The 12,736-nt window shown below is 35.4% G+C and overlaps 2 protein-coding genes across 9 annotated transcripts in view; both read right to left on the minus strand.

Moving 5' to 3' along the window:
* Positions 1–12,736, minus strand: part of Pmm2 (phosphomannomutase) — a 70,700-nt gene that overhangs the window by 14,741 nt on the left and 43,223 nt on the right. The window lies entirely within an intron of this gene.
* The window catches only part of wun (wunen), a 63,655-nt gene that overhangs the window by 10,214 nt on the left and 40,705 nt on the right, over positions 1–12,736 (minus strand). For 4 of the 8 annotated variants that reach the window (XM_069132884.1, XM_069132882.1, XM_069132881.1 and 1 more), the window contains exons 5-7: positions 8,778–8,835; positions 6,335–6,511; positions 4,431–4,526 (exon numbers count right to left, since the gene is read on the minus strand). In XM_069132884.1, coding sequence (XP_068988985.1) covers positions 4,431–4,526; positions 6,335–6,511; positions 8,778–8,835 — 331 coding nt within the window. Of the gene's footprint in view, positions 1–3,913; positions 4,527–6,334; positions 6,512–8,777; positions 8,836–12,736 lie in introns of all 8 variants that reach the window. The other 4 variants (XR_011176238.1, XR_011176237.1, XR_011176235.1 and 1 more) reach the window with 2 other exon arrangements.

Below are 12,736 nucleotides of genomic sequence, written 5' to 3' on the forward strand. Positions count from 1 at the left end.
AGTTTTAAAATATACAGATAAAAGTGGTAAAAAGCGATACTGAAAGTTCGTTGGATTAGTAGTAAAGATACGGTCCGCAAACGCAGAGCAATTCCATATTTTTCCGTTTAATGCGCGCGTAAGCATTGCTACGTTATACATACGGTTGATTGTAAGTAATCATTAATAGTATCTGAAATAAGTCTGAGAGGAACATGAAGCGATAATATTCTTGGTAATTAATTCGTAGGAGTGCGTTATTAGAAGCTACGATTGCGGTATTATTTGCGGATGAAAGCTATTGCTTATGAAAGTATTATACACGTTAGGCTGTTCGTAAAGTTTCTAATGGACAATCCTATACATCTGCAATTCCAGCAATAAGGGCAACAGCGTTGTCTTCGAGAGCAAAATAATTTTAAAGACGTACGAAGATGATCGTTTTGATTAAGAACAATCACGTTGCTTTGCCATTGGTTGTCTTAAAAATAGATTAGAGAAAAGCAAATGCTGCGAAGGAAATAGTAATTCGTTTAATGATTCATCTAGTTCGATCGAGACTGCATACGAAACTCAGATATTTTGCTAGGAATTTTCCGGATGCATCGAGCACAATTTTATCTTAATACAACGATTCGATTTAGAAAGAAATGATGAAAACCTGAACGAATAATACATTTACACAAGATTTTTTACTTGAAATGAAAAGAAAAATGAAGAGAGAGAGGGAGATTTGCTCTGAAGAATCTTTGCTTTCGATTATCATGATAGTGTCGCTATGGTTAGCAAAGTAGTGGCCATGGGTGAAGACAGTAATTGAAATATCACTTATTGGTCTCTTTCTGACATCCTTTTCGTTAACGAATCGAATATACGATATATATACGATGTATATATATATATCCTTTATAAAATAAATAAAGATTTCTATCTTAACATATAAACGTACACGGTTTTGTCTACTACAACAGTGTACAGGTACACAATACTTCCAGTTGATGATACAGCAATGCCGTATAGTACAACATCATGTTTCTACTTCTACACAAGGTGAGTCACGCAATTATTACAAATCAAACTATTGCGTTGAAACTTTCATATCACTATACATACGACTCTTTTATATACGTATAGGGTAAACCTTGAATATCAAGGATCGTCTCTTCCGTTTCTTAACTTTTTTTAAAAACCTTCCCTAAATGGATTTTCCTTGAATCCTCTTTAACATTCTGTAGTAAGAAGTATTTTTACTGTTTCAATAAACCATTTACGAGTGCATATTTGTATGACATTCTTTTCTTATTTTTACCTATGCAGTATTCTAACATCGTTTCTTGTAAAAGAGATTGGCACACGCTGCAGTCTGACGATACTTTGTTTCGCGAGAAACCCGAAATATTCGAAGACGTTCACTTATCGTTCGCCTGTCTGTTATTTTTCGATAGGTTTTTAAATAAATTGTCCAACATATAGTTCCATAATATCTCGTTCCATCAAATGAAACGGTGAAAGATATTTGGCTGTTGTAACGGTTTACGTGGCTCACTTTGCGAAGCTTCAAAGCACCATGCATACGTTAGTATGCGTATATCATACGTAAATCGTACGATATAGGTACTATCAATATAATTATATCGAAAATGATTCAGAGTCGTTAGCACGCATACCTAGTACGTCGGCTATCCGAATTACGTAAAAAGTTTTAATAGAAAATCAATGGACGAGAGGGTCGTCTCCTAACTTTTCTGCTTTTTCCACTCTTTCCTCTCGTCCTCTAAAACACGTACGTCTACTGTATAATATTTAAGAACCTATACTTTCATAATCTAGAAATGTATACAGATTCGAAATGGTGTTACGATCTACAATTGTAAATTCAAATAGGATTATACATAGCTCCGTGGAGTTTTTCTAATTTTTATTACTAATTCAATTACTCGCTCCTTCCTTTTATTTAACTAACGATCTTTACTGTAATACTTTGCATTGAACGTTCGTAACGAACAGTCCACTTATTATTGCATCATATATTTGCTATTACAACAGATTCCATTGCTTTCGCGGGGAACCAGAGATTCGAATAAACGCGAATCTCTTCACGCTATCGGAGATCTTTCTTTACAAATATCTTTTTTTTTCTATGTTTTCTTTTCTTAAGATAATATTGTGCAAATGTATTCGTAAACGATCACATTGAACGAAGAATCAGCAGACTCGATGGAAAAGCGGTACAAGTGTATCTTTTTCTTTTTTAACAAGGATACAATTATTTGTATGGAGCAAACGAACAGATTGAAAGAAATAATTCAACCCAAGTTATCAATTTGCGAAACGTATCTGTACTTTTAGCTATTTCTTTCTATCGTTCTTCTGCCTCTGAGTAGCTTATACATATATTAGTCGTATAATAAAATGCAAAAACAATTATGTTACTTTGTGTAACATAATTCGTTGAAATTGTTCAACGCAGATTTTCTACATACAAGACTTTACAGACATTACAGACATTACAGACTTTTCTATATAGAAATTTATTTCTATGTATCTCACTCGTACCATTTTCCGTCTGAGCAGCTCAATTATTTATATTTAAATCTACAATAAACTTGCAAACCTAACAATACGTACCATAATTGTCCAACAAGCAACGAATGATATTTGCGTGCTTCATCGTGCATCTTCAATAACATACTATAATATAATATAGTATACATATAGGATAAAAAATGGTCAATACTGAAAATTTTGCTACCTCTGCGACCTTTTCAAGAAATTCGAGACTAATTAAGCGCAAAAAGAAAGAAGAAGAAAATAAAATCTTAGCATATGTAGTACGTTTTTTTAAAGTTAAACAACTTTAGCGTAAGTAGGATCAAGAGCACCAGATACCAACAAGAATATCTACGAAAATATAGTACAAGAATAAAAATGAACGTTAACACCGCGTTTGCCTGCTCTCCTCTCCAATTAAAAAATATAGCGTGCCTTCTCGCGAACAACGAGCAATATATCCTCTACAATCAGGGGAAAAATATTTGCTCGCTTATTCTTTCTCCCTGTCTATAAATAAATAACGCTCAACAAGAAATAAATACATCTTCGCTGAAACTACAAACACGGTTGCATTGCCTGTACAAAAATTCTCGCATTAAACGCGACTATCGATAAGAGATTAACGATATTTGCTTATCATTGCGCTAACAACGAATTATACGTATAAGCAATAATTCGGTTACTCATCGATAAAATCGGCTAAAAAATAAAGAGAAACATCATCATCAAAAATAGACATAAAATAACAAGAACCAGACCTGTGCTAGATCTTCCTCGAACGGACAATTTGGACGAAATAAGGGATAACGACGACGTATCGATAACACGAACGTCCCTTCAACAAAGCTAGGACATCGACAAGACACATATAATATATGTATAGTTCGCTCTTCGCTTCCACCAAAAGAGAAAAGTAAGAAAAAAGAAAAAAAGAAACGAAATACAGATTGTCCCGGTAACCATGATACAATCGGCAAGGGGATGATTCTACGTGGAAGAAATAAGTCGACAATATAGAACAAAATTTATTTATACGGCGCTTCGTTTCCGATAGAATCGAATTTCAGAACGTGCCGATATACGAGCTTAGCTAATTACCGATAAATACGAATAAACGATCGATGGCAGATCGTTGTATCTGAAAAATGTTCAAATAAAATCGATCTGGCCTCGTTTTCGCGAGAATAGAGTTTCGACGTGTTTAATTAATAATTGATAAACTTCCGAATTTCGTTTTCACGACAACGAAGTATCATGCGAGAAAATGTTACTTTGTACTTTCCACTTGTTCTTCCACGTAAAATCGCTTGCTCGTCGGTTGCATCGTTAAAGGGACACTTAGGACATGTAATAAAGGATGAGAGTTTGTATTAAAACTGACCACAGAAGCTCGATGGAAAGTAGAGAACGTTGATAAAAGAAGCTTCGTCGCGAAGCATTAGTATGAAAAAGAGAAATTCGTACATCAAATAATCCGTTCCATCCCATGAAATATTGCTGCTTTTTGCTCCTTTCTCTTTGTTTTTCTTTTCTTTTTAATTGGAATACGATCAGCATGGAACACCAGCCGATGATGATTATGATGATTATGATGGATCATGTTGAAACAGGCTACGTCTAGAAGAATCGCCGAGAAGGTGGGCGGATGATGAAGGGTCCCCAGCAGCGCGTAAGGCAGTTTCGCTGTCGAACAATAAAATTCGCGACACCAACATTCGGACACCGTATGTTTTTCGTATAACTCGACTTCAGGCGGCCAGTAGCATGTGCTTTTGTTCCCTGAGACCAGACTAGCTCCCCAGAGACAATTAGAAGACGAGTCACGGTCTTGGTGTGGTCAGCAAGCGAAGAGCTAGCTCGTTAGGTCAACAGTTGCGATTAGTAGAGCCATTATTCACCTGTGTACCGCCCCCTGTTTCGTAATCGGCTGCACGGCGTTTCTCTTCCATCAAACAACGACTCCGATCTTTGAACAGGTTCGCCACGCAGTTCGCCTGCAAAAAAAATCATTCGAAGATCGTCTGATTATTATTAGCCGTGTATTTGTTCGGGAATTACGCGAGACGTTCAAAGGCCACTATCGATCAACTCGGTAAATTGAAAAGCAAAAGGAAGCGATGATGTTACTTATCTTTGAAATTTACCAAATGCAATTTTTCAAGTTTGTCCGCGAACTTGCGGAAGTACTTTCTTTTCCTTTCTTTTCTTTTTTGTTTCTCTTCGTTTTTGAATTGGACGTTAATCGTGCAGGTGAAATTGAGGAAATTGACAGAAAATGGAGTCGATCAATTTCGCTTCTGGGAGACTCGCGCATATGTCACATATATGGTATACAGGGTGGTTGGTAACTGGTGGTACAAGCGGAAAGGGGGTGATTCTAGGTGAAAAAAGAAGTCGAAAATATAGAATAAAAATTTTTCGTTCGAGGCTTTGTTTTCGAGAAAATCGACTTTGAATTTTAGCTCGGTACGCGCGCACTTTATCGCGTCTCGTTATAACGGATCTCACTGTAGATCGTTGTCTCGATGGAAAAATTAAAAAAAAAAAAATTTTTATTCTATATTTTCGACTTCTTTTTTCGCGTAGAACCACCCTCTTTCGGCTTGTACCACCAGTTACCAGCCACCCTGTATAATGCGAGGACTAATGACACTGTTGAATAATTTCAATTTAGAAAATAAATTTAATAATTGATAAAAAGATAATTTTTCTCAGCTACTAGAGAAAAGACTCGCTGCCAAGATCACGTTATACGAGTCCTTATTTTTGAGCTACTTGATGCCTAACTTTTGAACGAAAGTGTATAGCAAAGCGGCTACCGGTAAAGAAAGGTCCGTTCTTTCTCCTGTGCGCGCGATACCACCGCTTGTACCACCAGTTACCAACCACCCTGTATATTATATTATACAGGAGAAAGAAATCGAAAATATAGAATAAAAATTTTTTTTAATTCTTTTTTTTTAATTTTTCCATCGAGACGACGATCTACGGTGAGATCCGTTATAACGAGACGCGATAAAGTGCACGCGTACCGAGCTAAAATTCAAAGTCGATTTTCTCGGAAACAAAGCCTCAAACAAAAAATTTTTATTCTATATTTTCGACTTCTTTTTTCGCGTAGAATTACCCCCTTCCCGCTTGTACCACCAGTTACCAGCCACCCTGTATAGATCACACGGCTGCAAACACCATAATCCACGATTTGTTCATTTTCTAGCACGTGATATCATACAACGAAATAAATCACATTTTCTGTTTTACATAGGGAAGCTGTTTTAAAGTTCCATGTTAAATATTGATCGATCTTCTATTACCAAAATTGTCCCTATATTTGATTTTGGATTGTTAAACGTATAATATATTTTCGCATTCTCTTCGAAACGATCAAAATATTGCTCGTCGTAATATTAAAACGTGGAAGATTTTCAAAGACCGACCTAACAACGTTAAAACGTAAAACGTTCTTTTCGTTTCCAATTATGCCGCATTAAAATTCTCTGCCTCTTAATCGCGAAGCGACGTTAAAATAGAAAAATCAACGGATACGTATTCGCGTTTCTCTGCTGTGGTTTTCGTACACAGGCTGACCCAGTGAAATTTCCCTCGAATAAATAGAATGCAGATGAATTAGAGTTGCATCGTATGTACGCAGAGCGTCTCGGTATTGCCGATTAGTTTCCACGAGCGAATACGGCCAACGGAGGTCGTAAAAGTTCGAACTCGATACATCGTATATTTCATATTCACGATCGCGTGTAATTTATGATCGCACAATGGGATAGTTAAGGAGAATAATACTCACCACGACTAGTGCCACGATGGTACCAAGGGTCGAGCCGGCCAGAACATCGCTCCAGTGATGTTTATAATCAGAAACTCGTGACAATGCCGTGAACCAGGCCATAAGTATACACAGAAGTTGCAGGAAGTGTTTCAACAGCTTGCTACCCTTCCATGTCATCCTTAATTGTAAGTACAGCTATAGAACACCATAGAAACAAAACAAACATAGAGAAATTGTACACACCATTGAAAGAGTTATTATGGAAATGGAACGTTTTTTTGTCCTCGTAACGTGGTATTGTCAACGCTGTAAAAAAGCAGAGAAAGTAAAAGGTGTGTGCGATGCAATCTGCGAGATAAAGGCGAAGCATAGTAGGTTGGCGATGATGAAACGTGGTTTTTCGAAAGTGTGAAATTAGCCAATCGTGTGTCACGCGTACGTCAATCTTTTCAGCAGCGAATTTAACTCTACCGTCAGTCTCGTATTTTCGTATCTCAATTTTCCTCTTCGGTTCCAAGAAAATTACAATAGAAGAAGATCTTCCACGTTGTAAGAAAATATCTAACGGGAGGTGACGCGCGTCGAGTGCCAAGAAATTCCACGGTAAAACTGTTAGTTTTTTCGTTCGGTTTTCCGTTAGTCGAAGGTACCAATCGTCGGGATATTTGTGTAAACTTTTTATAAATCTGAATCTGAGAAGTACGTTACAAAGGCTGTTGGAAGTATGAATTTAACACTTGACAAGAGAGAATATTGTGTAAATTTACGTACAAATGTTAGGATATGTGAATGATAGTTCAAATAATGTCGATTTGTAGATGGAATTTACAAGATTGTTGATTTTCGATCGTTGATCTTGCTAAAGAGGAAAAAGCTGGAAAGTACCATCGATCAAATGATAGTTCGCACGATGTTGATTTGTGAATGGAATTCACGAGACTGTTGATTTTCCATTGTTGATCTTGCAGAGAAAAGCTGGAAAGTGGCATCGACATAAAAGTCTCGAAAGAGATTATTGGGAATATTTCAGGATAAACAACGTTGTATGGTTATTCATCGCTGCAAATAAAAAGAAGATAGACGATTGGATGCTGCATAAACGACGGACAGGAGTTGAAACGAGTGGTGACAGTAGCGTCATTATTCTCAAAAAAGAAACAGAACGAACTGAAAATAATTGTCGATTTTGCGCTTTCCACTCGTCATTTATATTCATGTATTCGTAATTTTTTTCGAACTTTGGTCGATCTATTATCATATAAATTGTTTTCGAGCAAAAGAATTGTAAGAAAGATAAAAATATATAGAATTCTATTTAACGAAAATTACGATAGCTTCGAATTATATCTTTAAATTATGTAAATTGCAGCTTCTTCGTAAAACAATTATCGTTAATTAACGGTCGATACCAAGTGATCATCGATATACATAATCATTTGGTTAAATTCTCATAAAAGTAATTGAAAAATTACAGGCACGTTAACATAATAATAAACGTTGTGTATGTCAATGATGTTGAAATTAAAAAGGGAATAAATATGCACAAAGACGTTATATAAGGTGGATTTTTTACGCACGTTACGTAATGCTTGATATCATAATGATACACACGTGTAAAAAAATAACAAAGTACTCATTTACACACTTACGTTATGGTACTCATTTATTTCTCTGAGTTCTTCAATTCAGATATAGAGAATGACATAAACATTAAATAAGCATTTCATAATTTTGCTCATGACAAAGTAAAAGAATCTTATATCATACTCTATAACTTGCAACCAGCTTGAAAAGTAAACGCTGAACGTAATTAACAAGAATGTAAATTTTATTCGCTCCATCTGTTTAAATACGATTTTTAATTTCAATCGATGGTTCCTGTCGTGTATATTTGGTATTTAAAGAAATTTAAAGAATTTGATAGGCATTAAATCTCATCCGTTATCTGTTTAATTGACAATTAATATCAATCACGGAACAGATAATACAAGATAAGAATAGTATTTTAGATTGATAATGTACATAACGATATTTTCACTGCGTGAAACTAACGTTGCAAACAAAATACGAAACTTTGGTCAAAATAAAACTACGTGTACTATTTTTTTTTTCCCAAACACATAACGTTTAATGAAAATAATTCTACGTTTTAATTTATGAAAATTTACATATCTAATGAGTACACGTAATTATAAAAATCATCAAGCACCATAATGTAAAAGATCACAGTGAGCTTGGGATCGACTCTTTCTACTTTCAACTTAGAAAATAACAGAAAATAAGTAACTACCATCCGACTTTGGGAAAGAAGATAAAAATTCCAAACCATTAAGCAGATATCCCGTTGCTGCCATTCAAATTTCTCATCGTAGAAAAAATAAAAAATGAATCGATAACGGAATCAGGCGATGGTACATAATCATAAATTCGAGGAAAAGACGAACGAAAAGGAGGAACTTACCGCGAGGTAGATCATCGTGTAGGCCGAGAATGACGAGTGTCCTGAGGGAAAGGATAATCTGAAACGATCAACGTTATAAATTATACCGTGTCAAATAAATTTCATACGTTGTTCCTATCAAAATTTTTCTTTGCTCAAAGAAAAGCTACAGACCAATTTTCTTATCGAAAAACCGTATTACTCATAAATAGATCGCGGATGTTCCTGCAGCTTTATATTTTTATAAACACATATTTCTATGAATTTACTGTACTCCGCATATTTATACACAGACTTTCGTACATTACGTACATTCCACAAAGTTCTGTACATTGAAATTTCCCATAAAAAAAATTTGTCTTTGCTCAAAGAAAAGCTACAGAAAAACTGTATTACTCATAAACAGATCACGGATGTTCCTGCAGCTTTATATTTTTATAAACACATATTTCTATGAATTTACTGTACTCCGCATATTTATACACAGACTTTCGTACATTACGTACATTCCACAAAGTTCTGTACATTGAAATTTCGCATAAAAAAAAATTTGTCTTTGCTCAAAGAAAAGCTACAGAAAAACTGTATTACTCATAAACAGATCACGGATGTTCCTGCAGCTTTATATTTTTATAAACACATATTTCTATGAATTTACTGTACTCCGCATATTTATACACAGACTTTCGTACATTACGTACATTCCACAAAGTTCTGTACATTGAAATTTCCCATAAAAAAAATTTTTCTTTGCTCAAAGAAAAGCTATCGAAAAACTGTATTACTCATAAACAGATCACGGATGTTCCTGCAGCTTTATATTTTTATAAACACATATTTCTATGAATTTACTGTACTCCGCATATTTATACACAGACTTACGTACATTACGTACATTCTACGAATTTCTGTACGTTGAAATTTCCCATAAAAGAAATTTTTCTTTGCTCAAAGAAAGGCTACAGACAAATTTTCTTATCGAAAAACCGTATTACTCATATATAGATCACGGATGTTCCTGCAGCTTTATATTTTCATAAACACATATTTCTGTGAATTTACTCCGCATATTTATACACAGACTTTCGTACATTACGTACATTCCACGAATTTCTGTACATTGAAATTTCCCATAAAAACTGCATAAACATCAGCGGTGTGCTCGCGAGGTATATTAATATGTTTAACCAATTAATTAAAAGACAAGAAAGGATTGAGAAGTTTGTATTTTTAATATTATTAATCGATCCTTAACAGAAAGCACGTTGTTGATTATAATATAATACATCAATTCTGGGAATATGTAATAAAAATGCCTAATACGATAGAAATAAAGAAAAGATTGAAAAGTTCGCGGAAGTTTGTATGACGTCAATTTAGTCTAACAAAGATCGCGTTATTGGTCATAATATAATACGCCAATTTTATAAATACGATATATCGATACCCAAGATAATAAAAACACAAAAAGAGTCTAACCAAGCCAGTACATTCATTTGCTGATGAGATCCATTTATTATTTAATTACTAAATTTATTATTGGAGCGCGGATACTTAGGCGAATTAAAATTCCTTTTAAAAAAATGAACGTAAATAGAAATTCGTTTCATTGTCCAAATATCGTAACAGGTACTGTTATACGCATTGTGCGCGCTCTTGTACCTTTAAATTTCGCACAAATGCATAAAAATTCGCGGTCTATGTTATCACAATTACTTGCGGAACGTGTTGTAATACACCGATACGTTCAACCAGTCAAGTTTCTACAAAGAAAGGATGGAGAAATTCACGGAACCTTAAGTGATGGCAATTGAATCGAAAAGAGGTTACAAGCCGGTTATTATGCTTATAATATAATACATCAATTTTATAAATATAATACAGCGACAGATGTACAACAAAAGCAAAAGAAGAGCCTGCTGTTCCAGGCAGTACACGCGTTTGGTAATAGGACCCTATTAATTTTATCAGGATTAATTCCAGGGCGTGTTCCGTGGCGATTACAATCGAGCAACGCGTACCCCGAAGCGTGGATCGTAAAGATTCGGCGGAAGATGTTCCGATGGGAGTACCACGACGAACAACAGGATAAAAGAGGAAGAGAAAGAGAGGATAAAAGAGGAAGAGAAAGAGAGGATAAAAGAGGAAGAGAGAGAAGGCAGGGGCTGAGCGAACTCAGGCTTCTATCTGTAAGAGTAATTGGCCATCAAAAAACTGCACCTTTAATCGGACATTATCTACCCTTTCCCTCTATTTATCTTTCTCTCCTTTATTTTCTCTTTTCTGCCTCGGCGCCGCGGCAATATTTGCCAAGCTCAAGCTTTTTAGTCCCTTTTAATGCGTGCTCGTGGGCTGTTTCGTTCCGGTTGATTGTTTGAATAAGTAATTATTCGGGGAAACTGCTTTCCCCTGCTCTCTTTCTTTTATTCTTCGATTAAGATGCGTATCTGTCGTGGAAACTAATTTACCTGCTGATAATTGCAGCATTTATTAGCCACTTCAGATTTCTGGAAGATAAAGAGAAGTGGAGATCAGGGAGCTATCCGCAGTGAGCATTTTATCGCTTTATTCTACTGGTCACGCGGTATATAAAATGTAATCCCTTTTAATACTGTGTGTTTTGAATAATCATGTAAATAGAAGGAAGACTTGGTATTACACGTAATAGCTTCTAAACTGGGAGAATTTTAAGTAGAATAGATATTTATAGTCAGACAACGACGCGTGTTCCTCTGGATGTTCACTGTTGCGGATAAAATCGAAAGCTTTCCGTCAATTTGTCATCAGAATGTAAGATCTGTTTGTAAAAGAAACTTTTATCTTTACTTCTCTACCGTTGATTTCTGCTGTAGTAAAGCACAGAGTACAAATTGAGATTATACAATCTGATCCGAATCTAATCCAAACAATTTCAATCACCTGCGAACCAACAGTGTCAGTTGAGAAATAAAATACGCGGAATAAAACAGGCGAAAAAGAAAAAGAAAATAAATATACGATATAGATACGAATATACAAAAATAAACACGATAAAACGTAATGCTACCGGGTGTCAAAAGTGATAAGAAGTTGTTCAATAACCTTGATATTTAAGGCACTGGCAGCAAACTCAAGAAAGCCTGCTATCTTCCAAACATATTCCACGCTAACAAACGAGACAGTTCCAAACGCAATAACATAATGGTTTCTAAAAAACTGGTATCCTAACCGACACCGAATTAAGGCAATTCGCAGAAGGCACGATGAGCACGAGGCTAAGCGTGGTAGAAGTACTATAGTCCGGAAGATGAGAAAACGCTGGTCCCCTTTGGTTGAACGAGCCGGAGGGTGGGACGTATGAATGAATTCTCTGTCAGCCTTTTATCGTCGATTCCTCAAATCTTTCTATACATAAAACTGTCCCAGCACACGCAAAGGGCGGATGAACCGTGATACACTTCGGTGCGTCTACACTGTCGGTCAAAAGTTAGGGATTACCTGTTTCAAGGTTGCAACTACCTCGTTGGTTTCCATGCACAAACGAATCGACAAAAATTGTCACAAATAATTATCAGTAGAAATATTACCGGATTGATAATCCTAACAGCGAACATTATTCTTTTTACGTTTATAAGATAAAGAAATATTTTGTAATTCAACTTTGACTAGAAGATCGTTGATCGATTAAAGTAGAGCAAAAAGTTATTGATTAAATAAATGATAAGAGTAAACAATAATCTATTCTCGTTTTTTAATCCATCGTCTTGTTTATGTGCGTTGTTCTTTGTGTGCCAGTTCTTTCGTTGTCAGCATATTTTATAGGTCAAGATAAGGAAAAAATGCCATATAAATATATGTCATTGAAAACGTTGTTAAAGAGTTGCAGTAAAAAAAATAAAGAACGACGTAGGAAATGAGCGATACCGAACGTGCATTGCCGCGGCACAAAGTACGAATAGATCAGGAACATTTACATATAGTAATAATCTCAAGGTATCATA

This window comes from Bombus flavifrons, chromosome 3, assembly GCF_040668555.2.
Source record: "Bombus flavifrons isolate JBK064 chromosome 3, iyBomFlav1_principal, whole genome shotgun sequence".
NCBI classification, from domain to species: domain Eukaryota; kingdom Metazoa; phylum Arthropoda; class Insecta; order Hymenoptera; family Apidae; genus Bombus; species Bombus flavifrons.